The following is a 26,814-nucleotide window of genomic DNA, read 5'->3' on the forward strand; positions in this document are numbered from 1 at the left end:
ACGGCTCATAGGTGGTTAAATGAGATTTTCAAAGTTAATGGGGGACTTTTGTACAAAAGCATACCTTGGGTGGGAAATAGTGCTTTGGCCTTAAAAATATCTTAATTCTATAGAATTATGCCCGAATAAAAAATTAAAAGCGAAAGATTTGAACATCAGAAGCTTCCAGATATCCTGTTCCTACGTGAATATCAGATCATCCTTATCGGCTCATCTGAATCTTTTATCGAACGCAATTAACACGTGGCAACCACCCACAGAATTAACCCCCGAAAATAAAAAGTCGCCAGTTTTATCTTCAGCTTCCGCCAAGACGTACCTATCAGGGCCAGTTGTTTTCCGAAAACAATGGCCTTCTTCCTCCACCGATATATATTAACACACACACAACCCGCCAGCACTCTACCTTAATCTCTTCCCAAACCTGACAACACAACCATTCTTGTAGCCTTTTTCTTATAAAAAAGTCTCTATATCTCTCCAAATCTTTAATATTCTGAACTGGGTTTTTTGTGTATGAGCTTGAGGTTCATGAGCAGAATTTCGTAGCAGGGAGGAATGAGGGTGATACAGGGAATTAAAGAGCAGGTATCAAAGTGTGACTCAACCATCAAGTCTTTAAAAGATTCCGTTTGGTCATCTTCGTCTGCAAAGCAAGCAAGGCGTTTCTCCGGTGCTACTGATTCAAGTGGTTTCAAGTCCTCCAAGGACGAGAAGTTAAAGCAGGCGGAGGAATCTCTTCGTACTGTTATGTTCTTGAGCTGCTGGGGACCAAATTGATGACATGCATGCATGATAGAATAGCAAACAGATGGCCGCTGATTAAGATCAAATCGAGACGTTTCTTATGTTATGAGTAATGAAGAGAATTTGTATATAGCACGTTTGTTTACATAATAATCATATATGATTAGATACCAAATCATGCAATCTTTGCTAGTAAAAGAGCTTACAATTTTGCTATGGCTTCTCATGTAAAACCCTTTTTTGGGTTTAAATTAATTTGATTTTTAATCTTAATTAGATCTAGATGGTAGTTCAAGAAGGTTTAATTGTGATGGATGAAGAAATCGATTCTTTTCAACGACCAAACACGCAACCGAAAAGTCAAGAACTATGACTTCTCTCAAGCTCTATAAAATCTACCATCAATCAATCACCATATCTTCCCACTCCCTCAGCGCTCCATCAGAAAACAAGCTTTTGCGTAAACAATGATTATTACAGAAGAAAATTTACAGTGAGACGAAGTGTAGGGCAAGCAGGAGACAAGAAGAGATTAAGGCAAACTTTCTTAACTCTTAAAAGAAGCTGGCTCAGTAGAAATATCTGATCTAAGCACTTACCAGAGATTTTCTTGCCAATCCAACAAACCAAAGATTGATTGATTGATTGAGAGATCGCATCAACTAATTGTATGAGCATGCATTTAAAATAGTTTATCCATGGTTTCTTTCATTATTATTCAATTTTTCAACTAATACAACAAGAAATTGTTGCGTAAGGCCGCACGATCCATGGATCACGACGGGACCGGACAGATTGGTCACCAGATAGATTTTTCATACATATATTATCTGATATGATCGTTTTTTCAATGAAGATGGTATTTTGTTCCTCTGCATTTACAAGTATAGAAATAATTGATTTTGTATAATATATGATTATTTTATTCAATATTCACAAGGTTATTTTAAACAAATAAAAATAGATTAAAAGATTATATTTTAATTTCAAAAATACATTTATGATAGTTCAAAAGACTTAATATTCACCTATTTTTAAATTATTGTTAGAATTGTCTTTAAAAACTATTATTTTAATAATATTATTAAAAAATATAATTTTAATTAATTTCTTCTCTTTTTAGATTTTAAAAATTAATATTTTATTTAAGTCTCAACTTTGAAAAGTGATTTTCACCCCTCCCCCTCCCCCATCTAAATTTAACTATCAAAAAATTTTTTCAATCTCTAAGCTTTTTCTTCACATTTTTGCCTATCAGTAACCAGTTTTCAATCTAAATTTAACTATCAAAAAATTTACCTTAAACTTAAGGACAATGAAGCATCATCCTTCGAAGGATGACGCTTTATTATCTCATTCAGATAAAGGTTTTAGATGAATTTTAAGAGAAAGTTATCGTTTATTAGACTAAATGATCAGATTTTTGGATATCAAATCTTAAGAGGAAAAAATAAACTTTTTAAATTTTAATTATGAAAAAAATTGTTAATTTTTTTAAAATAAAATATATTTTTAATATTTTTAATAAAATAATAATTTTATCCTTAATTTTAACAAAAAAAAATTTTAGATATATAATAATCAACTAAACTTTTAATGAATACTCAAAAGTTTTTAACGGTTACAAGTATGCATTTGTCTTTTTACCAAATTTGGGGTGGAACATAGTCCTTCGGCCAATAAAAATATGATTTATTATGGGTCAGCCTGGGCTCCGTCAGTGTGTGCAACATAACATTACAATATTTTATTGGCCAAATAACTGTTTCTCGTCAACGGTTTGATGTAAATCTCATTTCCATTCATTAATTATAAAAAATTATTTAATTATTTTATAAGATATTAAATTAATAAAAATATTTAACTTAGAAAATATTTTAATGTTAAAATTAAAAAATTATTTTAAAGGTTGATTATTTTAAAAATTAATAGATATAAATTATTATTATATCTGATAAAATTTAATAAACTAAATAAATATAAATAATTATTGTATTTGATTAAGATAATAAAATAATATCAGTATATTATTTTACTTAAATATTTTTTGGTATAATTATTTTAAAATATTTTTTTGTCATTTATTATATTAATTAAAAATAAAATTATTTTTATCTTAAAAATTTAATAAATAAAAATATAATTATAATAAAATAAAAAATTTCTTGATAATCTTTTAATACTTAAAGTAGAGATAAAAATAAAATTATCTCTTATATTATTTATCATAACATCATTGATAATAAAATATTATCAAATTTTTTTATTACTAATAAATCAAATAAAATAAATTAAAAATAAATTATCAAAATAATTTTTTATAGTACTAAACCGAGTGCTTGTATATATTAATTGGTAATCTATATTGATATATATAATTTTATTATTTTTAATTTGGCCAAAGGACTATTTCCCACTCAAACTATGTTGAATTCTCAAAGTTCTTCTCGTTAACTTTGAAAATCGCATTTATCCACCCATGGGCTGTTAAACTTAACTGAATCGGTTGGTCATATCAACCCCCCCCCCCCCCCCAAACCCTAAAAACTAACGCTTTCTCCCCAACCCAAGTTTTCAAAAACTACATTTTCCCCCCTAGGGTTTTCAAACTTCAGATCCAATTTTTTCGACGACGATCGGCGATCTCCAAGCACCTACTCTCCCTCCTCGACAGCCTCTCCTTCCAACCGTGAGGTCTCCGACACTCCTAAAGGACGTCGTCGACGAAGATAAATCGTTTTCGTTCAGAGACAAAGACGCCTAGAAGCGTAGGAGGCCATCGGGGAGAGAGAGTAGGTGCTTGGAGAGCGTCGATCGTCGTCGAAAAAATTGGATCTGAAGTTTGGAAACCCTAGGGGGGAAAATATAGTTTTTGAAAACTTGGGTCGAGGGGAAAGTATTAGTTTTTATGGTTTGGGGGTAAAAAGTAAATTAAATTTAAGTTTATTTTTAATATTACATATGAAATAATGATTTTACCCTTAAATCTGTCAATCTGTCATTTTTTGTAATAGCCCATAGATAGGTAAATGCGCTTCTCAAAATTAACACGTGGTAACTTGCAGAAAAAACATACCGTGGGTGGGAAATAGTCCTTTGGCCTTTCAATTTTTTAACATTTGCGACTCCACCGGCTGGCATCAAATTCCTACGCGTTAATGTCGTCTGCCTTGATTAATAATTAATAAATTTGTCATTAAGCGACCAATAGTCTAATTCCACCAAATCCAAAAACGCTAAACTACAAACCACTGAAACGTTTTTCCGAAGTCAACAGCTTGATGCGACGTCGTTTCTGGCATCTTTCTGTTTCTCCTCCGCGCAGTCAACTAGTCAAGTGCGGTTACATGAAGGCCCCGGACTTGATCAAAGCAATTAAATTGAATACATTCCAAACTCGTAGAGCGCGTAATGTATGTGGTGCGAGAAGAAATGGCCATAGCTGACCAGAAGCACCGTCTGACAATAAAGTCTGGGGGTTCTTCAAGCTCCCGTTTCGACAATCAGGTAACACGACGTCGTCTTCTTCCTCCACGCCGCATCATCACCATAATCAAGCTAACCATCACACGGAGGGATCGAATCCGCATGCTTCCAATTCAGTTTCTTCTGTTGCGAGGTCTTTTTTACCGGCTTGCCGTCGCCTCAAGCTCGACCCTCCCAAAAAGCTCTACTTTCCTTGTATGTACTTTCATTATCTTAACTTTTTATTTTTGTACTTGTTTAAATGTAAATTATGCTATTTACTGTCTTGAATCTCGTAACTTTTGTGCTATTGTGTTTGAAGATGAACCTGGCAAGCAGGTTAGAAGTGCGATCAAGATTAAAAACACAAGCAAGTCACATGTAGCTTTCAAGGTACATCGCACCTTTGAAGTTTTATCCATGAAGATTTTAATTAATATTATTATTAATTTGTGTTTACATTCTTGTTTATAAATAGCTACCTTACTGAGCTGCTCACTATTCTTGTTTTAGTTTCAAACGACAGCACCAAAAAGCTGCTATATGCGTCCTCCGGGTGCTATTCTTGCTCCCGGCGAGAGTCTCATAGCGACTGGTAATTGGTTTTTAAATTTTGGATCAAATTGGCGCTTTGCTTGTATTTTGTGCTACCATCTATTGTCTTGGTTAGTGCTTATAGGTTTCTTTGCTTGATTTTGTATGGATCTGCTAGTCTTCAAGTTTGTGGAGGTTCCAGAGAACAATGAAAAGCCAATGGATCAAAAGAGTAGGGATAAGTTTAAAATTGTTAGCTTGAAGGTGAAAGGAGAGGTGGACTATGTTCCTGAGCTGGTGCGTTTCTCATTACATACAGTTGCTGCATTTTCTGATTGTTGTAATGCTTTTTATATAATGATGTATTGATAGAAATGCTATTTATTTATATTTTATTAACAACTAGTCTTAGTGAGCATGCAAAGATTTTAGGAATTTTTTCTTCAGTCGATCGGTCTATATTTCGTATGGGTGTTGGCTAGAACTTCTTATCAAATTGTAGGTGTTACAGGTGGATATTTGATGTATAAAGTGTTAGTATTTCAGTGCCTAGTTTGCAAGGGCATTTGTATAATCTAAAGACTACATATCTCTGCAGGCAGCTAATTTTGTGAAGTGTGCCTGCTGTCTGCAATAGAAAAAGTAATAACTAAATTGGGGGTCCAGTTTCCTTCACCATCTAATTTTGCTGGTGTGCTCGGATACTTTTACTCTATTTCTATTTGTGTAGAGTTCATACATGATGAAGTAGGCATCCCTTGTTGAAAGCTAGCTGGTTATATTAGTTATATGCCTGTATTTGTGGAGAATTAAGTGCCTTTTATGATTGGGGCGCTCACAGTATTGGGTTTCCTTTTGAATCATATTAATTGCATTGTTGCCTTTGTACAAGCTTATCTTTGCAGACTACTTTGCTGCTAAGTAATTTTGTTTAATGCAGTTTGATGAGCAAAAGGATCAAGCAGCATTAGAGCAAATATTGCGGGTCGTCTTTCTTAATCCTGAGCGTGCTGACCCTGTAAGTATTGTTAGGACACAAATAATTTAAAAAGCAGCCTTTTACAAAATGTATGCTTAGAGAATTCCCGTTTATGTGGTTGCATCTCTTTTTATTCTGAAGGCTCTGGAAAAATTGAAGCGCCGGTTAGCAGAAGCTGATGCTGCAGTTGCCGCTCGCAAGAAGCCTCAAGAAGATGCAGGTCCAAAGATTATTGGTGAAGGGCTTGTCATAGATGAATGTGTAAGTTATCTTATCAATGTCATCTGAAATTTTACAACTGTAAACTATTGCTCACATTGTGTGGTTTCTGACTGTCCTTACATTCTTTTTGCAGAAAGAACGGAGGGAAAGATACCTTGCTCAACAACAGGTTGAAGGAGTAGATTCAGTATAGAATGGTTATGCTTCTGTTTGATTTGCCATCATCAAACAAGAATGCAAATGATTCACTTTTAAGTATATTCCTCCTCCAATCTTGCCCTGTAACGTGAATGATGTATCTTGCAACAAATCATGTAGAGACTGAAACATCTGTTGTGATAAAATTGTTAGTTGATTTTTTGTCATATGAGATTGGCTAGTTTTCATCTTGTAGATAAAATAATTATAATTACTGTTCTATATGAGATGTAATACACTTGAATTATATTTTATTCCTACATAAAAATTGACTTCTTCGCACAAAATGCGAAATGAAGTGTATTCAGACTGGCTATATGTTCTTATCCGATGTGGACTTTTATCAGCTGGGATCTGCTTTACCGGATTTGAAGTTTCATTAACCTCTGTTACTTTGTAGGTGTTTGTAATTTTCTGTAGGGTTACCGACAGACACGGCCACAAGCTCATAGTGACAGGGAAATCTTTTACCTCTTAATTTTGTTGTTTCTTGGATCATTGGCCACAGATGACAAAACTCACTAAAAAATGAGCTTTTCCAGAGTCACTGAATCCACAATATATGTATGGATATATGAACTTACACCACCCATATATACAAAACTACGTCATCAGTAAACCCATAAACCATGGCTTCCAAGGTGGTCTTACTTTTAATCAGAAGGACAAAAGCCTCAGTGCTTCCAAGAAGAGCTATTCTACTTCCTCAAGCGAGTCATCCGATGATGGGGAATGGACTTTATTTGAGAGATAGTCACAAGAGAAATCAGGCCCAAGAGTCTCTCACCAAAGCTAAGACAAGTTAGTTGGGAAAGGAGAGACCCAACACTTTCAGAAAGGCAATGCCTTACTGCCGTCAAGCAGCTAAGCTTACTAGACTATAAAAACAGAAAGCCAAATATACCATGAAGTATTCTCATTTTCTTTTTCTGTTTTGGCTAGTGGTCGCTTTGGAAATGAAATCCTATTGTCGCACTTTCTTAGGGCTTAGCCCACAAGAATATGGCCACCAAAACTGCTACGTTTCTTAATCTTATCTCTGTGGCTGGAGGCTCGGTAAATGGTCCACTGTTAAACATAAAATTATTGTTAATAGAAGTGAATATTTGCGCAATAACATTGTTAATGTATGAATTTATTTAGCCTGAATGGCTAATATCGAAACGCGTGGTTGGATTCCTGAAGGCGAAAAGCAGCCCACAACCACATTATGAGACAGCGATTGGGATGCAAAGTGGAGATACATGCTCAGCCATAGCCGCGACTTTGGGGCTGACAGCTGCATTCTTTAGCAAAATCAACCAAAACATTAGATGTGACGAGGTCTGTATTGGCTAATGGCTCTGTGTTGCAGGGTCGACTAATGGCTCTGTGTTGCTGGGTCAGCTATAATTAGAAAAGGTGTACCTCCTTATGATTACAATATATAGTTGTCGTTATTGTTGGTTCCACATCAAACTTCAAAATGTGCTTCTGGTGCCTGAAGCACTATTTCTAATAAAGTGAAGCTCATTTCCCTTCCTATATTATTACATGTTGAACAATATTTATGCACTAATTAATTTTTTCTAATTGCAATTTTTTTTGTCATTAATTTTCGGTATAACACTCTTATAATTACACTTTGCATTATAAAAATTTATAATGTCACTTATCCTAACCCAATTTCATTATGGTTGTTTATTATAAACAAATTTAGACGATACCTAATTTATTTTCTTTACATTTTTAACCACATGTTGTAAAAGATAAAGATCATGGACGAAAACGAATTCTACTCATCCATTTGAATGATCTTATCCAAATTTTAGAGCCAAAAGTTTTATTTCTAGTCATGCGATTCCCCATTTGCTTTCAATGCAAGGCCGTGACTAAATTAATAAAGCTATCTATCTCTTTTTACTCCAACAGATTTTGCTTAGTAGCATCTTTTGCTTTTCCCATTTAATTCAACCTCACACTTGTCGCCAGAAACTCTTCCAATTTCACTATGACGAGGGAAAAAAAAAAACGCTACACAAGCATCACGAGAAACTCGGTTCCCCCCACTTGGAATAAAGTTTTGATTTTGGATAATGTTCGTTATTTCAATGGATAATTTATCAACCAAGTGAATATATTTTCAAGACACCCCCTTATCCATAAAACTCGGGAATTTAATAATGTTTTAAGAAGGGAATTTCGGCTATTAGATGTGGACCTTAGCTTTGTTTATTTTATGATTTATTATTATAAGGGAATAAAAGTGTAGTTATGCCCTATTAAACATGATTTATATGCTAATGGGAGTGGAATTATTAGAGTCCTGAGTAATGCTATGCGTGCCCATTTTCATATATGTAAATGGATATATATATATATATATATATATATATGATAATGTACCTTAAATGAAAAGTGGAAGGGTGACTTTAAGAGCAATATGATGATCATAGGCTTAGAAAATTAAAAAAAGGTTTTGATAATGCTGAATGATGAACACTTTTTAACTTACCCAAAAAAAAAAAGAACGATTAACACTTTCAAGCTCTCAAAAGTTATCACCCCCTTCTCTTCATCCAGCAACAACCTAAACCCATTATACAGCTCCTGCATGAACCCCTCAGCTCCCAATTTCTCCACCATGGCCAGAAAATAATCCTCGAAAACAACCAACCCCATTTGCAGATGTCATAAGTAATTAACGTAAAAACAATAAGGTAGGTTGATTTGAGTCAATTATGAAGGTGAAGATGGAAGGCGTGTTTGTAATATGAAAGAGAAGAATGGTGTTGATTGACAGCGAAGGTGCTGGTAAGATAGATTTCGTGAAGAAGGCAGCAGGGGATTTCGTATTCTGAAAATGTTCTCCTTCCTCGAAGTTGCATGGGAAGCTACCACTTTTATTTGGTCATGCCAACCATTTCCTATCATACATTTTAACTTTTGCCAATTACGAGTATTTACTTAAAGTCGAAGGCCTTACGCCAACCCAAGTTTTAGTCAATTTTCAAACTCACACCCATGGGGTTTGAAAAACCCAAACACCCACCCACTATCCAAACTTTATTAAAAATTTTCTATTATATATAAAGGTAAAATCATTTTTTAATAATATTATTAAAAAATATTTATTTTTTTTCATTTCCCCCCTCCCAAAATTTGAAAACTAACACTTTCACGTCTGCCTAAACTTTTTCTAGTTTTGAAAAGAGACTATGCTCCCCACCCCCCCCCCCCCCAGTTTTTTTTTTCTCTCTCATGTTGTCGCTCCATCTTTGATGACCTCTTTTTCCCACCCAAATCATTAATCGGCTCTCTCTTGCCATTGAGAGACGAAGAGACATCAACAAACGAATGAAGACGAAGTCTTCATCTCTACGTCTGTTGATAGAGAGAAGCGAATCGTCTCCATCGACAAAGGACGATTCAAGGTGACAACTTGATAACTCAAGACGAAATGATTTGTTTTGATGACAATGAAGATGAGGTCTTTTTCATCATCAAGACAAATTAGACGATTGGTTTGTTGGATTCCGAACGAGCTTTCGTAGTCTGGGTGTGGGTGCTTTCGTCGCCGTCCATATTTGCTTTTGTTGCCGCTATGGATTCCAAATTTTGAAACCCTAGGGTTTCGGTTTAGGGGGAAATTTGAAATTTCTCAAAACTTAATCTTATAAGAAAATTGTTAGTTTTCCAAACAATGGAAAAATAATATAAATTTTTAGGGTTTTAAGGTTTAGTGATAAAATAATGATTTTACCCTTGCCTCTAACATAAAATTTTAACAAAAGTTAACTTATAAGTAGATATTTGAGTTTTTGAAACCTTATGGGTATGTACTTGTCTTTGTATTAAAACTTAGGTGGAAAATAATCTTTTGGCCTTACTTAAACAACACCAAACAGTTTTTTTGGATTATTTTGGAGCCGATTCTTCTAACTTTGGAATAAAATTATCCAAGCTTATGTTTTAAAAATGTTCAATGTTAAATCATCGTTCCCACACTGTAATTAACATGTACATATGTTATACTTTGGACACACTAACTACCCAAAAATAAAACTTAGAAGATCAAAATTGAATAAAAATAATATATATAAGAGTCATAAAAATAAAATAAAATCTAAAAGGGTTAATGAGAATTAAGGATTAAGCCGATGACTGACCTCAAATTAACAAAAATTAGATAAATATGTTAATTACGTATTGTCATATGTTTGGGACGAACTCAATTTTTTAAAAATATTAGAGGTGTTATTGAAAATTTTAAGGGACTTTGAAAACTAAAAAAAGTTCAAGGTGTTTTGGAAAATTTCAAAATGTTCCTTGAGTATTTTCAAAAATAACAATTACACTCTAAACAATTGAACATAATGCAATGCATCAAGGGTGTAAATTTCATATTACCAACTATTCGAGGTATAATAATGTTTTCAAATATATAGGGAGAATGTAATAATTTCGAAACAAGCATGGGAAACTATCAATATGCTTCTAAAAAGTTTTAAAAATTGTTATATAAACCCCTAAAATACTGTTTATAATAAAAAGTGTCATTGTGATATTTTAAATCTTGGAGGTTGACAAGTTAAATTGTGGCAATGGTGAAGAACAACACTATTTAAAGGACTGATTTATTACTTTTCTTAGCAGCCATTTTTGAATTGTCAATTTCGTCAGTATGTTAAATTTACCTTTACAATGTTAATGGAATATGCCAACAAAATTGGTATTAGTAATTTGATCTCAAACCTCAGGATTGAAGAGAAATATCCCCCTCAACCAGTGCCCCTGTCAAAACCCAGCAGGCGCTAGTTCCAGTATTAAGTTTATTCTATCAAGAAGAAGCCAATAATTAACTGGTTATGGAATTTACCAGTAAATCGATTTCAGTAGCCGTTATTCTCCTGCTGTCTTGTTTTCATTCAGATTTTGGCACAGCCGTAGACACAATCACAGCTTCTCATCCTATCAGAGATCCTCAAACAATCGTCTCTGCTGGTAACAATTTCAAATTGGGATTTTTTAGCCCTCCAAATTCAACAAAGCGCTATTTAGGAATTTGGTACAATCTCAAAACTGAAATTATCGCATGGGTGGCAAACAGAAATAATCCACTCAATGATTCATCCGGGGTTTTTACCGTATCTGATGATGGTAATCTTGTTGTATTGAATGGCCAGAAAGAGGTTCTTTGGTCATCAAATCTTCATATTTGGGTTGCTAATGCAACTGCTCAGCTTTTAGATTCTGGAAATCTTGTGTTGAATAAAAGCAATAATGGAGAAAAAATATGGGAGACTTTCGGAGAACCTTCCGATAAGCTATTGACGAATATGAAACTTACTGTTAATGTACAGACAGGTGAGAAAGTGCAGGCGATATCATGGAAGAGTCCTTCTGATCCATCCAATGGAAACTTCTCATGTGGCCTCCATATTTCAAACATTCCCGAAATCTTCATTTGGAATGAAACTCGACCCTTTGCGCGGACAGGTCCATGGAATGGTCGAATCTTTACTGGAGTTGAGGGCATGAATACTGTTTATCTTGCTGGGTTTAAACTTGGACCAGACGACCAAAAAGGAACTTATTATTTCAGTTTCTCGTTTCCAAGCAATCCTTTATCATACTATGTCTTGAATTCAGAAGGAAAAGTAGTTCTCGCAAGAAAGGTTTATGGGAAGGATGATTGGATTTTTGCTGCTCCTTTCCCGAGAACTGAGTGTGATGTTTATAACAAGTGTGGGGCAAATGGAATTTGTAACTATAAGGAAAAGCCAATTTGCAGCTGTTTGAGAGGATTTGAGCCGAAGAATAAAGAGGAATGGAACAGGGGAATCTGGACTAGCGGATGTGTCAGAAGGAAACTATTGCAGTGTGAAAGGATAAACAAAACTGGTGAAGTGGGAAAAGCTGATTGGTTTTTGAAGATGCCAACGATGAAGGTGCCTGGCTTCGGAGAAAGGTCATCTGCTTTAGAAAATGAATGCGGAGATGGGTGCTTGAATAATTGCTCTTGCATAGCTTATGCGTATGATGTTGGCATCGGTTGTATGACATGGAGGGAAAACTTAACAGACATTCAGAAATTCACCACGGATGGGACCAATCTTTACATTCGTTTGGCACATTCAGAACTTGGTATGTTGAATGCTCTCTGATTAATTTACTGATACAATTTTTCTGCTTTGTTGTTACCATGTTAAAAGAAAAAGAAAAAACTTCTGCGCCCAGTTTTGTTCTGGGCAAATTTACTTTTTGTTCTCATTTGCAGATCAGAAAGACTTGACAGTAATTATTTTGGTACCACCGCTAGTAGGAATCGTTACAATTGCAATATGTACATTTTTCTCATGGAGGTGGATGGCGAAGCGAAAAGGTAATTTATATGCTGAAATATGTTAGCTTTATAGTCGGTGTCTCACTATGTGATTTAATATCAGCAATGAAGGGAAAGAAGAAGATGCTACAAGTTGAAAAAGGGGAAAAGTATCTAAAAGAGTCTTCTGAAAACATAGACCAAGTTGATTTCCAGGACCTGCCAGTGTTCAATTTTGAGGAGCTAATGATTGCAACAAGTAATTTCGACTTAACCAATAAACTTGGGCAGGGTGGTTTTGGTACAGTATACAGGGTAATTCTTGTTTGCTCAGTAAGACTTTGTTGCTGCATTTCTGTTTAATTTTTACACAATTATAGATTTGTTTGTGTTTTAGGGGATGTTGAACGATGGAGTGGAAATAGCAGTGAAACGGCTTTCAAACACATCTGGACAAGGACTTCAAGAGTTTTTGAATGAGGTGGTGGTGATTTCCAAACTCCAACATAGAAATCTTGTTAGGCTACTCGGATGCTGCATTGAAAGAGAAGAAAAGATATTGATTTATGAGTACATGCCAAACAAAAGTTTGGATTCTTTTCTCTTTGGTTAGTTTATCATAATACTCTTCCGTTTATCTTAAAATACTTAAATGGTTGTTGTAACATCTTTGGGGTACAACTTATATAGATCCTCTCAAGCAAAAACTTCTTGCTTGGAAAAAACGTTTCATCATCATTGAAGGAATAAGTCGAGGCCTCGTTTATCTTCATAGAGACTCTCGATTGCGAATCATACATAGAGATCTAAAGACAAGCAACATCTTGTTGGATAAAGATTTAAACCCAAAAATTTCAGATTTTGGTATGGCAAGAATTTTCGGAGGCAACCAAGATCAAGCCAACACTTTAAGGGTTGTTGGGACATAGTAAGTAGGAACTTCTTTGTCTAAATTTTTAAACCCGGTTACAAAATCTTATTAATATTGGAATGTATAAATGTGCAGTGGTTATATGTCCCCAGAATATGCAATGCAAGGGCAATTCTCCGAGAAATCTGATGTCTTCAGCTTTGGAGTATTGTTGTTAGAGATGATTAGTGGCAGAAAAAACACAGGTTTTTACCAGGAAGAGTATTCTTTGACTCTTCTAGGCTATGTAAGTCCCCTAAACTATCGCCCTTAGTATTTTCTGACAATGGCATCTAATTAAGTACTACATTTTCAGGCATGGAAACTGTGGAATGAAAGCAACATTGTCAATTTTATTGATCCGGTGATATCTGGTCCATGCTATGAATTGGAGATCATAAGATGCATTCATGTGGGATTGTTGTGTGTACAGGAATTTGTGAAAGATAGGCCAAACATGTCAACTGTTTTATCCATGCTTAGTAGTGAAATTGTTGATCTTCCCCCTCCGAAGCAACCAGGATTCACAGTAAGGCAGAATGCCTCTGATTCGCAGTCCGGTAGACAGAGCCAGAAAAATTGTTCTGTCAACAATGTTACTGTGACTGTTATCCAAGGCCGATAGAGACCAATTTTCTTAGAGTAACAAGTTGATGAGAAACTGAAATCTCAAGACATTTAAGTTGCTCTATGATTTTTGAGGTATCTAGACATTAATTTAATTGTATTATATGATACTCATTATATATGTACATAGTTTTATTGTTAGTTTTTTTTTCCAAATTATTAAGATAAGTCTAACTTAAATTAGATCTTTATTGTTTATTCGTGACTTTGTTTATCTTTTATTGATTAATACAAACAATAATACAAATTAATAAAGTTATATATTTTATCAAAAGAATTATGTAAACTGATATATTAACTTAAAAGCCTGAACATCAATTGAACTCTCAAATACTCATGCCTTTAGAAAGACTTTCAAACTTTTCTAATCAATATTTTGGCATAATTTATTGGTGTTTTATCTATTAAAAACTACTAATGTAGGCTAAAAATGATCTTTCGATTCGTCAAGAATTTGAAATGACTCAAAAATTAGACTTTAAAAACAAAAAAGAAGGAGAGAAAATCAAAGAAATGAAAAAGAGATAAGGAGTGAAATATAAGGAAAAGCTTGGGTTATATATAAATATGGGTGTTCTAGGAAGATTAGGGTATAGGGTTTGGAAAGGAGGTTAAGTAATTCAACCCCTTTGTTTTAGGCTAATTTAATTACAATTTTATAATTGATAAAATTTAGTGACTAAGTATTCCTTGAATGTAAAGTGGAAAGAGAACTTCAAGAGCAATATGATGATCATTGGCTTAGAATATTGTCCTTAAATATTATTAACAAAGTAGATTCTTCTTACTTTGTCAATTATAAATATTTACTTAAACAACACCAAACAGCTTATTCGGATTATTTTAGCGCAGATTCTTCCTTTGGAATAAAATTATCCAAGCTTATGTTTTAAAAATGTTCAATGTTAAATCTCATTCTCATACTGTATTTAACGTATACATATGTGATCCTTTAGAGACACAAACTAACCCAAAAATAAAACTTGGAGGATCCATATTGAATAAAAACAAAATATATGAGGATCATAAAAATAAAATAAAATCTAAGAGCGAAAGAAAAATTACCTGTTAAGTTGAGTGACTGATCGTAAATTAACAAGAATTAGATAAATATGTCAATTACACATTATCTTATGTTTGTGATAAATTATATTTTTTGAAAAAAAAAATAGGGATGTTATTGAAAATTTTTTAGGAGTTTTTGAGAATTAATAAAAGTTCAAAGTATTTTGGAAAACTTTAATGTCCTTCGATATTTTCAAAAAATAACAATTACACCATAAACAATTTAACATAACACAATGCCTTAGGGGTGTAAATTTCATATTACCAACTATTGGAGGCATAATTGCTTTCAAAATATATAAAGTGAATATAATAATTTCAAAACAGATGGCCGCTGATTAAGATCAAATCGAGACGTTTCAATGTTATGAGTAATGAAGAGAATTTGTATATAGCACGTTTGTTTACATAATAATCATATATGATTAGATACCAAATCATGCGATCTTTGCTAGTAAAAGAACTTACAATTTTGCTATGGCTTCTCATGTAAAACCCTTTTTTCGGTTTAAATTAATTTGATTTTTAATCTTAATTAATCTAGATGTTAATTTTTTTGAAAAGTGATTCTCACCCCTTCCCCTCCCCCATCTAAATTTAACTACCAAAAAATTTTTCCAATCTCTAAGCTTTTTCTTCACATTTTTGCCTATCAATGACCATCGGTTTTCAATCTAAATTTAACTACCAAAAAATTTACCTTAAACTTAGGGACAATGAAGCATCATCCTTCGAAGGATGACGCTTTATTATCTCATTCAGATGAAGGTTTTAGATGGATTTTAAGAGAAAGTTATTGTTCATTATACTAAATGGTCAGATTTCTGGATATCAAATCTTAAGAGGGAAAAATAATCTTTTTAAATTTTAATTATAGAAGAAAACTGTTAATTTTTTTAAAATAAAATATATTTTAAATATTTTTAATAAAATAATAATTTTATGCTTAACTTTAACCAAAAAAAAAAATCTTAGATATATAATAATCAACTAAACTTTTAATGTATACTCAAAAGTTTTTAACGGTTACCAGTATATATTTGTCTTTTTACCAAATTTGGGGTGCAACATAGCCCTTCGGCCAATAAAAATATGATTTATTATGGGTCAGCCTGGGCTCCATCAGTGTGTGCAACATAACCTTACAATATTTTATTGGCCAAATAACTATTTCTCGTCAACGGTTTGACGTAAATCTCATTTTCCTTTATTAATTATAAAAAATTATTTAATTATTTTATAAGATGTTAAATTAATAAAAATATTTTACTTAGAAAATATTTCAATATTAAAATTAAAAATCATTTGAAAGATTAATTATTTTAAAAATTAATATATATAAATTATTATTATATTTGATAAAATTTAATAAACTGAATAAATATAAATAATTATTATATTTGATTAAGATAATAAAATAATATCAATATATTATTTTATTCAAATACTTTTTGTTATAATTATTTTAAAATATTTTTTATGTTATTTCTTATATTAATTAAAAATAAAATTATTTTTATCTTAAAAAATTAATAAATAAAAATATAATTATAATAAAATAAAAAATTTCTTGATAATCTTTTAATACCTAAAGTAGAGATGATAATAAAATTATTTCTTATATTATTTGTCATAATATCATTGATAATAAAATATTATCAAAATTTTTTATTACTTATAAATTAAATAAAATAATAAAAAATAAATTATCGAAATAATTTTTAATAATACTAAACTGAGTGCTTGTATATATTAACTGGTAATCTTTATTGATATATAATTTTATTATTTTTAATTGGCCAAACGACTATTTTCCACCCAAGGTGTACTTTTTCGGTATATTCCCACCCATTAACTTTGAAAAACTTATTTACCTACTCATAGACTATTAAAAAAAACGGATTCAAAGGTAAAATCGTCATTTTATCTGTAATATCAAAAATAAATTAAAATTTAATCATCGTTTCCCCCCTAACCCCTAAAAACTAACTATTTCCCCCTAAGCCAAGTTTTGAAAAATAGCATTCCCCCCTCAAGGGTTTAGTTTTCAATCCCCGATGCCAAATCCGGAGCCATCGCTGACAACGAAGCCTTCCCGACGCACCACCATGCTCCAACGACCTCTCCTCTCTCCTCTGGAACGTCGATCGGCCTAGATCTGATGAAGACGACCTCCTGAAATTTGAAGAGCTTCGTCAGGAGATGAAGTTCGTCGTCGGGGATTGAAAACTAAACCCTAAAGGGGGGGGGGGGGGAATGTTATTTTTCAAAATTTGGTCTAGGGGAAAATGGTTAGTTTTTAGGGGTTAGGGGGAAAAAAAGATAAAATTTTAAGGCGTTAGGGTTCTATTAAATTTAACTGCTTATGGGTGGGTATTTGGTATTTTTATAATTAAAGGGGAGAAACTTGATAGTGCAACATACCTTGGGTGGGACATAGTCCTTTGGCCTTTTTAATTTTTTAACATTAGCGGCTCCACCGGCTGGCCACTAGCATCAAATTCCTCCGCGTTAATGTCGTCTGCCTTGATTAATAATTAATAAATTTGTCATTAAGCGACCAATAGTCTAATTCCACCAAATCAAAAAACGCTAAACTACAAACCACTAAAACGTTTTTCCGAAGTCAACAGCTTGATGCGACGTCGTTTCTGGCATCTTTCTGTTTCTCCTCCACGCAGTCAACTAGTCAAGTGCGGTTAATGAAGGCCCCGGACTTGATCAAAGTAATTAAATTGAATACGTTCCAAACTCGCAGAGCGCGTAATGTATGTGGTGCGAGAAGAAATGGCCATAGCTGACCAGAAGTCACCGTCTGACAATAAAGTCTGGGGGTTCTTCAAGCTCCCGTTTCGACAATCACGTAACACGACGTCGTCTTCTTCCTCCACGCCGCATCATCACCACAATCAAGCTAACCATCACACGGAGGGATCGAATCCGCATGCTTCCAATTCAGTTTCTTCTGTTGCGAGGTCTTTTTTGCCGGCTCGCCGTCGCCTCAAGCTCGACCCTCCCAAAAAGCTCTACTTTCCTTGTATGTACTTTCATTATCTTTACTTTTTATTTTTGTACTTGTTTAAATGTAAATTATGCTATTTACTGTCTTGAATCTCGTAACTTTTGTGCTATTGTGTTTGAAGATGAACCTGGCAAGCAGGTTAGAAGTGCGATCAAGATTAAAAACACAAGCAAGTCACATGTAGCTTTCAAGGTACATCGCACCTTTGAAGTTTTATCCATGAAGATTTTAATTAATATTATTATTAATTTGTTTACATTCTTGTTTATGAATAGCTACCTTACTGAGCTGCTCGCTATTCTTGTTTTAGTTTCAAACGACAGCACCAAAAAGCTGCTATATGCGTCCTCCGGGTGCTATTCTTGCTCCCGGCGAGAGTCTCATAGCGACTGGTAATTGGTTTTTAAATTTTGGATCAAATTGGCGCTTTGCTTGTATTTTGTGCTACCATCTGTTGTCTTGGTTATTGCTTATAGGTTTCTTTGCTTGATTTTGTATGGATCTGCTAGTCTTCAAGTTTGTGGAGGTTCCAGAGAACAATGAAAAGCCAATGGATCAAAAGAGTAGGGATAAGTTTAAAATTGTTAGCTTGAAGGTGAAAGGAGAGGTGGACTATGTTCCTGAGCTGGTGCGTTTCTCATTACATACGGTTGCTGCATTTTCTGATTGTTGTAGTGCTTTTTATATAATGATGTATTGATAGAAATGCTATTTATTTATATTTTATTAACAACTAGTCTTAGTGAGCATGCAAAGATTTTAGGAATTTTTTCTTCAGTCGATCGGTCTATATTTCATATGGGTGTTGGCTAGAACTTCTTATCAAATTGTAGGTGTTACAGGTGGATATTTGATGTATAAAGTGTTAGTATTTCAGTGCCTAGTTTGCAAGGGCATTTGTATAATCTAAAGACTACATATCTCTGCAGGCAGCTAATTTTGTGAAGTGTGCCTGCTGTTTGCAATAGAAAAAGTAATAACTAAATTGGGGGTCCGGTTTCCTTCACCATCTAATTTGGCTGGTGTGCTTGGATACTTTTACTCTATTTCTATTTGTGTAGAGTTCATACATGATGAAGTGGGCATCCCTTGTTGAAAGCTAGTTGGTTATATTAGTTATATGCCTGTATTTGTGGAGAATTAAGTGCCTTTTATGATTGGGGCGCACACAGTATTGGGTTTCCTTTTGAATCATATTAATTTGCATTGTTGCCTTTGTACAAGCTTATCTTTGCAGACTACTTTGCTGCTAAGTAATTTTGTTTAATTCAGTTTGATGAGCAAAAGGATCAAGCAGCATTAGAGCAAATATTGCGGGTCGTCTTTCTTAATCCTGAGCGTGCTGACCCTGTAAGTATTGTTAGGACACAAATAATTTAAAAAGCAGCCTTTTACAAAATGTATGCATAGAGAATTCCCGTTTATGTGGTTGCACCTCTTTTTATTCTGAAGGCTCTGGAAAAATTGAAGCGCCGGTTAGCAGAAGCTGATGCTGCAGTTGCAGCTCGCAAGAAGCCTCAAGAAGATGCAGGTCCAAAGATTATTGGTGAAGGGCTTGTCATAGATGAATGGGTAAGTTATCTTATCAATGTCATCTGAAATTTTACAACTGTAAACTATTGCTCACATTGTGTGGTTTCTGGCTGTCCTTACATTCTTTTTGCAGAAAGAACGGAGGGAAAGATACCTTGCTCAACAACAGGTTGAAGGAGTAGATTCAGTATAGAATGGTTATGCTTCTGTTTGATTTGCCATCATCAAACAAGAATTCAAATGATTCACTTTTAAGTATATTCCTCCTCCAATCTTGCCCTGTAACGTGAATGATGTATCTTGCAACAAATCATGTAGAGACTGAAACATCTGTTGTGATAAAATTGTTAGTTGATTTTTGGTCATATGAGATTGGCTAGTTTTCATCTTGTAGATAAAATAATTTTGATTACCGTTCTATATGAGATGTAATACACTTGAATTTTATTTTATTCCTACATAAAAGTTGACTTCTTCGCACAAAATGTGAAATGAAGTGTATTCAGACGGGCTATATGTTCTTATCCAATGTGGACTTTTATCAGCTGGCATCTGCTTTACGGGATTTGAAGTTTCAATAACCTCTGTTACTTTGTAGGTGTTTGTAATTTTCTGTAGAGTTACCGACAGACACGGCCACAAGCTCATAGTGACAGGGAAATCTTTTACCTCTTAATTTTGCTGTTTCTTGGATCATTGGCCACAGATGACAAAACTCACTACAAAATGAGCTTTTCCAGAGTCACTGAATCCACAGTATATGTATGGATATATGAATTTACACCACCCATATATACAAAACTATGTCATCAGTAAACCCATAAACCATGGCTTCCAAAGTGGTCTTACTTTTAATCAGAAGGACAAAAGCCTCAGTGCTTCCAAGAAGAGATATTCTACTTCCCTCAAGCGAGTCATCCGATGATGGGGAATGGACTTTATTTGAGAGATAGTCACAAGAGAAATCAGGCCCAAGAGTGTCTCACCACAGTAATTTACTTGAATTGCTGGGCACAAAGCTAAGACAAGTTAGATGGGAAAGGAGAGAGCCAACACTTTCAGAACGGCAATGCCTTGCTGCCGTCAAGCAGCTAAGCTTACTAGATTATAAAAGCAGAAAGCCAAATATAAGTATTCTCATTTTCTTTTTCTGTTTTGGCTAGTGGTCGCTTTGGAAATGAAATCCTATTGTCGCACTTTCTTAGGGCTTAACCCACAAGAATATGGCCACCAAAACTGCTACGTTTCTTAATCTTATCTCTGTGGCTGGAGGCTCGGTAAATGGTCCACTGTTAAACATAAAATTATTGTTAATAGAAGTGAATATTTGCGCAATAACATTGTTAATGTATGAATTTATTTAGCCTGAATGGCTAATATCGAAACGCGTGGTTGGATTCCTGAAGGCGAAAAGCAGCCCACAACCACATTATGAGACAGCGATTGGGATGCAAAGTGGAGATACATGCTCAGCCATAGCCGCGACTTTGGGGCTGACAGCTGCATTCTTTAGCAAAATCAACCAAAACATTAGATGTGACGAGGTCTGTATTGGCTAATGGCTCTGTGTTGCAGGGTCGACTAATGGCTCTGTGTTGCTGGGTCAGCTATAATTAGAAAAGGTGTACCTCCTTATGATTACAATATATAGTTGTCGTTATTGTTGGTTCCACATCAAACTTCAAAATGTGCTTCTGGTGCCTGAAGCACTATTTCTAATAAAGTGAAGCTCATTTCCCTTCCTATATTATTACATGTTGAACAATATTTATGCACTAATTAATTTTTTCTAATTGCAATTTTTTTTGTCATTAATTTTCGGTATAACACTCTTATAATTACACTTTGCATTATAAAAATTTATAATGTCACTTATCCTAACCCAATTTCATTATGGTTGTTTATTATAAACAAATTTAGACGATACCTAATTTATTTTCTTTACATTTTTAACCACATGTTGTAAAAGATAAAGATCATGGACGAAAACGAATTCTACTCATCCATTTGAATGATCTTATCCAAATTTTAGAGCCAAAAGTTTTATTTCTAGTCATGCGATTCCCCATTTGCTTTCAATGCAAGGCCGTGACTAAATTAATAAAGCTATCTATCTCTTTTTACTCCAACAGATTTTGCTTAGTAGCATCTTTTGCTTTTCCCATTTAATTCAACCTCACACTTGTCGCCAGAAACTCTTCCAATTTCACTATGACGAGGGAAAAAAAAAAACGCTACACAAGCATCACGAGAAACTCGGTTCCCCCCACTTGGAATAAAGTTTTGATTTTGGATAATGTTCGTTATTTCAATGGATAATTTATCAACCAAGTGAATATATTTTCAAGACACCCCCTTATCCATAAAACTCGGGAATTTAATAATGTTTTAAGAAGGGAATTTCGGCTATTAGATGTGGACCTTAGCTTTGTTTATTTTATGGATTTATTATTATAAGGGAATAAAAGTGTAGTTATGCCCTATTAAACATGATTTATATGCTAATGGGAGTGGAATTATTAGAGTACTGAGTAATGTTATGCGTGTCCAATTTCATATATGTAAATGAGTGTGTATATATATATATATATATATATATATATATATATATATATATATATATATATATATATATATATATGATGTGTCATCACGTGATTATGTGTTACTTATCATTAATTCAAAATCATTCAATTATAGGATGATATATCATGTATTATTTCTGGATAATTTAATTAACCACAGTTAATAATGTTTCTTAAATAATATTACATATACAAATAAATTATATAAATTATCTCTACAAACTAAAGTGATAATATCTGATTGAGTAATTTTAAAATAAAATAACAATTATATCACCTAATCACAATTTGCTACTTCGATTTGTATAGATTAATTTTTACAATTTATCTATACCCGTTTCTTAAACTTGAGTTTGTGCATTTGTTACACAAACCGTGTTTAGAGTATGAACCCAATTGCTTGTTCCACAAATCAGGCTTGAGTTGACAGCAGATTTTACTAAAATTAACTAGAGTTGTTCATAAAGTTATAAATTTTCAGGAAACAAGTCTTTAAGGTGTCTAGACATAAAATCCCATAATAAAAACAGAAGCCCTATAATTAACTTGATTACACATTCTTTACTTGAAGAGTAGCATTTCCTTTGCCCATTTCAAGGCTTCCAGCCGACACAAAATCATTTGGACCAACAAATCGGGACCAATACCAGTGTGTCTTCCATACTCGACCCATTTCTTCAATGGGGATTCCCTTTGTTTCAGGCAAGAAAAAGTAGATAAAGATTGTCATCAACACCACAAAGAAGGCGAAGAAGAGGAATAAACCGAACTTGAAGTGACAAAGCATTTGCAAGAAGACTTGAGCAACAGCAAAGGTGAAGAGCATATTCACTGAGACATTGATACTCTGAGCAGCTGATCGAATTTCAAGAGGGAAAATTTCACTTGGCACAAGCCAACCAAGAGGCCCCCAAGACCACGCAAAGCCTGCAACATAAATGCAAATGAAGAGCACCACAACAATGGCGTACCACTTTGGCAACGCACCAGGTTCCCCATTTGTCCCAAATTTAGCACCAATAAATGCCGCAACAGCAATCTGCAGATGAACAATGATCAGCCAATAAGTTTAGCGAATTGAATTGCCTAATAAAATTAGAAATTTGTTAACAATTTTTACCTGGCAGATCAACATTTGTGCTCCACCCTCAAGGAAAAGAAACCTTCTTCCAACCTTGTCAACGTAACGAATTGAAACAATGGTGGCACCAACATTAACGATACCAGTGATCACGGCTGACATGAGCGAGGCATCGTTAGCAAACCCAATTGTGTTAAACAAAACGGGGGCATAAAACATGATCACATTGATGCCAGTGAGTTGTTGGAAGAAGGGGATTAAAATGGCAACAGTAAGGTGAGGCCTATATTTCCTCTCTAACAAATTCCTCCATGGATGTTCAACTAGTTTAGAGGCCTCACTAGCTGCAACTAAGTCATTAAACTCCTCATCAACATCATCGAGACCGCGAACTCTCTTGAGTTTCCTCTTAGCCTCGTCGTGCTCGCCACGTTCGATCATCGAATTGGGGGTGTCAGGGAGGACCAATGAGCCCACTGTAATGATAAGAGCAGGGACAATGGCACCGCCCAAACTCAAACGCCATCCCCAACCACCCTTTATCTTGGCAAAGAAATAGTTCAACACATTGGCTATAAGAATTCCAACTGTGATTGACAATTGAAAGCCAATGTTGAGGGCGCCTCTGTATTTGTATGGAGCCATCTCAGAAAGGTACAGCGGCACAGACTGTAATTAACACAAAAATTACATGATTAACCTCTAAATCATAACTTTAATATAAATTATTTTGGAAATAAACAAAATTATCTTCTTGGAGGACCATATGACCATGCCTTAACCGGATTCGTCTATGTATTTTTGGGTAAAATACAGATCATAATTTTTTAAAATTACAATCTAAACCGGAAAAAACAAAGTACAAGAATACAATTTTCATGTTTAATTATTCAACGCCGTTGGTAACGAGTAAACATGCATGATATAGGCAAAGAAAATGAAGCCACAGATGACTTTGAAAAATTAATAAAAATACAAATCGCCTCTCAATTTTTCCAACTTTGTAATTAAATACAGCTTGTTTGGTAGTTGAAATGGAATATTTTATTTCCCTTTCTCTTTCCTACATTTTCTCAAGAATCAAACACAGCAACATCACTCTTTTTCCCAACTCTTAAACAAAAAAAAGAAGAAAGAAACCACAAGAAGAAAATCTAAAACGGGTGGAAGCCATTATTTGAAAGAGAAAATAAGTTTACATGAAAAAAAAAAAAACATAATTGCTTTATCTTACTATAGAAACTATCCGATCCACTGATGGAACAAATACAAAATCAGATGGATAAAACCCAAAAAGACAAATCTGTAAACAACTCATATGATTCGCGGAAGGAACATAAAAGATTCTTTTTGGTTCCTGGCAACATGTTTCTTGTTATGTTTAGACATGTTGTAATAAACTATGTAAAAAAATCTCAGACAAATATTGAAATAAAGATCAAAAGCCATAATAAAGAGAAATTAAACTACCTGATTCGCAAAGCCAATACCGAAACCAAGCAATATTCTACCGAGAATGAGCATCCAAACTGCCTTGGCGAAACCATTGATCAAACCACCGGCGAGAAACAGCACGCCGCCGAATAACATGGACAATTTCCGGCCAAATTTTCTTGTGACTGTGGAAGCAACAAGGGAGGAGAGTAGAGCGGCCAAATACAATGAAGACGTGAAGAGAGTCAGCGTCTCGCTGTTGTATTGGCAGTACTGATTAGACGACTTTTTAGCTTGTTGCTTCTCGTACACAGAATGGAAGAACTTCTTCAAAAACGATGGCATTGAAGTCACCCCACCTATTCAAAAACATCATTAGTATACCAAAAAATACATGAACTTCATTGAAACCGAAAAAAGCAAGTAAAAAAAAACTTAAACTTGATCTATAATGAAAAGGGCATTTACCAGAAATCCCAATATCGTAACCAAAGATGAGACCGCCCATGGCTGCAACGATACATGTTACGGTAACGAAGGGAGTAAGGTTTCCAGGGTAGGCCTTCCCTGTACCCTTGTCGAAACCTCCAGCAGCAGGCATTTTGTCTGTGTTTTGGAACTTGAATTACCAAGAAAAGTAAAAGAAATCAAACGGGAAACAAATAGAGAAGAGAGAAGAAGACGTTTTGTTTAACTGAAGAAGGAGATAGAGAGGTTGAAGGCGAGCACGGTAGTACAATATATATATAGAGTCCGCTCTAGTCTATACCTTAGATGATGATAATGAAGTGTTAGCTGTCATATATTAATTCACACTTCAATTATAAGTATTATTTTATATTAGAAAATCAAATAAAAGTAGCTTATTATAAGTTCATAATTAACAAACTTATTTCCTTATACCATTCATTTCTCTTGCTTGGTTATCCTTGTGTTGTGGTGCTCTTCATTTGTCAATATGACGTGGGACGAAGACTATCAAAAGTTAAAGTAAAAATAAGGTTAAGGCATCGGGTGAAAAAATTGTCAAAAATAAAAATAAAAAATATGTACGAGATTAGGATAAAAAGATATAAAAATATGAAAGGGTGATTGAATGAAAACTATGCATAGAATAATGATGTGGCATGACATGTGGCTTGATGATGTGGCATAGTGAGTAGTATGATATGGCATACTAAATCTTATTTTTTAAATTTGTTAAACGTTATTTTGAATTTAAAATTAGATTATGTTTTAAGTTCTATTTCTTAAATTAGAGTAGTAAATAAAGTAATTTGTTTTTAAGAAAAAGTTATTAAATATAATAAAAAGATTTTAGAATTTTATTGATAAGTAAATAAATTTTAGAGTCTAAGTTTACTAGAATTTTAAATTAATTAAGATTCTTATTGATCATTAAAATTATTTTTCTCATATGTCTTTTAAGTTATCATAGTCTATTTAAAAAATATAAGTCTTTATAATTTTTATTCATTAATAAATTAATTAAATTGTCAATAAAAATTAATATTACTACATTTGTCGCAATCACAGTGGCTATTCTTATTGCCAATGTGTTGAACTATTTCTTCGCTAAGATAAATTGAGGATGCATGGCGTTTGAGTCTGGAAGGTGCCATTGTCCTTGGTCCTCCCTGACACTCCCAATTCAATGGTCAAACATGGCGAACACGAGTCACGACGAAGCTAAGAGGAAACTCACAAGAGTTCGCAGTGTTGATGATCTTGACGAGGGGTTGCAGCTAGTGAAGCTGCTGAACTGGTTGAACATCCATGAAGAAATTTGTTACAGAGGAAATGCAGGCCTCACCTTACTGTTACCATTTTAATCGCCTTCTTCCAGCAACTCACTGGTATCAATGTGACCGTGTTTTATGCTCTCGCTTTATTCCTATTCTTCGCGTTCTTTGTGATCGTGATGACAATCTTCATCTACTTTTTCTTGCCTGAAAAATGGGAATCCCCGTTAAAGAAATTGTTCAAATATGGAAGCCACACTGGTATTGGCCAGGATTCGTTGGTCCAGACGATTTTGTCTTGGCTGGAAACCTTGGAACGGGCAAAGGGAAACACCATTCTTCCAGTAAAGGATGTGTAATCGGCTT

General features: G+C 34.0%; 4 protein-coding genes across 4 annotated transcripts; 3 read left to right on the forward strand and 1 right to left on the reverse strand.

Moving 5' to 3' along the window:
- Nucleotides 1-558: 558 nt before the first annotated feature.
- On the forward strand, nt 559-6,461 carry LOC123192088 (vesicle-associated protein 4-2-like). The gene is made up of 8 exons (XM_044604552.1): nt 559-742; nt 4,198-4,428; nt 4,535-4,605; nt 4,726-4,807; nt 4,925-5,043; nt 5,687-5,764; nt 5,867-5,986; nt 6,081-6,461. The coding sequence occupies exons 1-8, from the start codon at nt 559-561 to the stop codon at nt 6,138-6,140; spliced, it is 945 nt and encodes a 314-aa protein (XP_044460487.1). The 3' UTR covers nt 6,141-6,461.
- A 4,338-nt stretch (nt 6,462-10,799) lies between these two features.
- LOC123193091 (G-type lectin S-receptor-like serine/threonine-protein kinase At1g11330) lies at nt 10,800-14,108 on the forward strand. Its single transcript, XM_044605876.1, has 7 exons — nt 10,800-12,271; nt 12,405-12,509; nt 12,574-12,764; nt 12,847-13,057; nt 13,140-13,377; nt 13,456-13,606; nt 13,676-14,108. The coding sequence occupies exons 1-7, from the start codon at nt 10,993-10,995 to the stop codon at nt 13,982-13,984; spliced, it is 2,484 nt and encodes an 827-aa protein (XP_044461811.1). The 5' UTR covers nt 10,800-10,992; the 3' UTR covers nt 13,985-14,108.
- A 3,579-nt stretch (nt 14,109-17,687) lies between these two features.
- LOC123192345 (vesicle-associated protein 4-2-like) lies at nt 17,688-20,120 on the forward strand. Its single transcript, XM_044604864.1, has 7 exons — nt 17,688-18,088; nt 18,195-18,265; nt 18,384-18,465; nt 18,583-18,701; nt 19,346-19,423; nt 19,526-19,645; nt 19,740-20,120. Exons 1-7 carry the CDS (start codon nt 17,818-17,820, stop codon nt 19,797-19,799), a joined length of 801 nt encoding a protein of 266 aa, XP_044460799.1. The 5' UTR covers nt 17,688-17,817; the 3' UTR covers nt 19,800-20,120.
- A 2,505-nt stretch (nt 20,121-22,625) lies between these two features.
- Nucleotides 22,626-25,467, reverse strand: LOC123192488 (sugar carrier protein C-like). Its single transcript, XM_044605067.1, has 4 exons — nt 25,175-25,467; nt 24,743-25,065; nt 23,312-23,941; nt 22,626-23,230 (listed from the first exon to the last, which is right to left on the reverse strand). The coding sequence occupies exons 1-4, from the start codon at nt 25,305-25,307 to the stop codon at nt 22,742-22,744; spliced, it is 1,575 nt and encodes a 524-aa protein (XP_044461002.1). The 5' UTR covers nt 25,308-25,467; the 3' UTR covers nt 22,626-22,741.
- Between the last annotated feature and the right edge of the window lie 1,347 nt (nt 25,468-26,814).

The sequence above is a fragment of the Mangifera indica genome, chromosome 12 (assembly GCF_011075055.1).
Source record: "Mangifera indica cultivar Alphonso chromosome 12, CATAS_Mindica_2.1, whole genome shotgun sequence".
NCBI classification, from domain to species: domain Eukaryota; kingdom Viridiplantae; phylum Streptophyta; class Magnoliopsida; order Sapindales; family Anacardiaceae; genus Mangifera; species Mangifera indica.

Excerpts from the sequence above, each read along its gene's own strand:
- LOC123192088 (XM_044604552.1), top strand. The coding sequence starts at position 559 with ATGAGGGTGATACAGGGAATTAAAGAGCAGGTATCAAAGTGTGACTCA. Across the intron at positions 743-4,197 it reads GCAGGCGGAGGAATCTCTTC|AAGCACCGTCTGACAATAAA; the intron begins GTACTGTTATGT and ends ATAGCTGACCAG. Across the intron at positions 4,808-4,924 it reads CGAGAGTCTCATAGCGACTG|TCTTCAAGTTTGTGGAGGTT; the intron begins GTAATTGGTTTT and ends TGGATCTGCTAG.
- LOC123193091 (XM_044605876.1), top strand. The coding sequence starts at position 10,993 with ATGGAATTTACCAGTAAATCGATTTCAGTAGCCGTTATTCTCCTGCTG. Across the intron at positions 12,272-12,404 it reads TTTGGCACATTCAGAACTTG|ATCAGAAAGACTTGACAGTA; the intron begins GTATGTTGAATG and ends TCTCATTTGCAG. Across the intron at positions 12,765-12,846 it reads GTTTTGGTACAGTATACAGG|GGGATGTTGAACGATGGAGT; the intron begins GTAATTCTTGTT and ends TTTGTGTTTTAG.
- LOC123192345 (XM_044604864.1), top strand. The coding sequence starts at position 17,818 with ATGTATGTGGTGCGAGAAGAAATGGCCATAGCTGACCAGAAGTCACCG. Across the intron at positions 18,266-18,383 it reads AGTCACATGTAGCTTTCAAG|TTTCAAACGACAGCACCAAA; the intron begins GTACATCGCACC and ends TTCTTGTTTTAG. Across the intron at positions 18,702-19,345 it reads TGGACTATGTTCCTGAGCTG|TTTGATGAGCAAAAGGATCA; the intron begins GTGCGTTTCTCA and ends TGTTTAATTCAG.
- LOC123192488 (XM_044605067.1), bottom strand. The coding sequence starts at position 25,307 with ATGCCTGCTGCTGGAGGTTTCGACAAGGGTACAGGGAAGGCCTACCCT. Across the intron at positions 25,066-25,174 it reads TTACGATATTGGGATTTCTG|GTGGGGTGACTTCAATGCCA; the intron begins GTAAATGCCCTT and ends GTTTTTGAATAG. Across the intron at positions 23,231-23,311 it reads CACAAATGTTGATCTGCCAG|ATTGCTGTTGCGGCATTTAT; the intron begins GTAAAAATTGTT and ends GTTCATCTGCAG.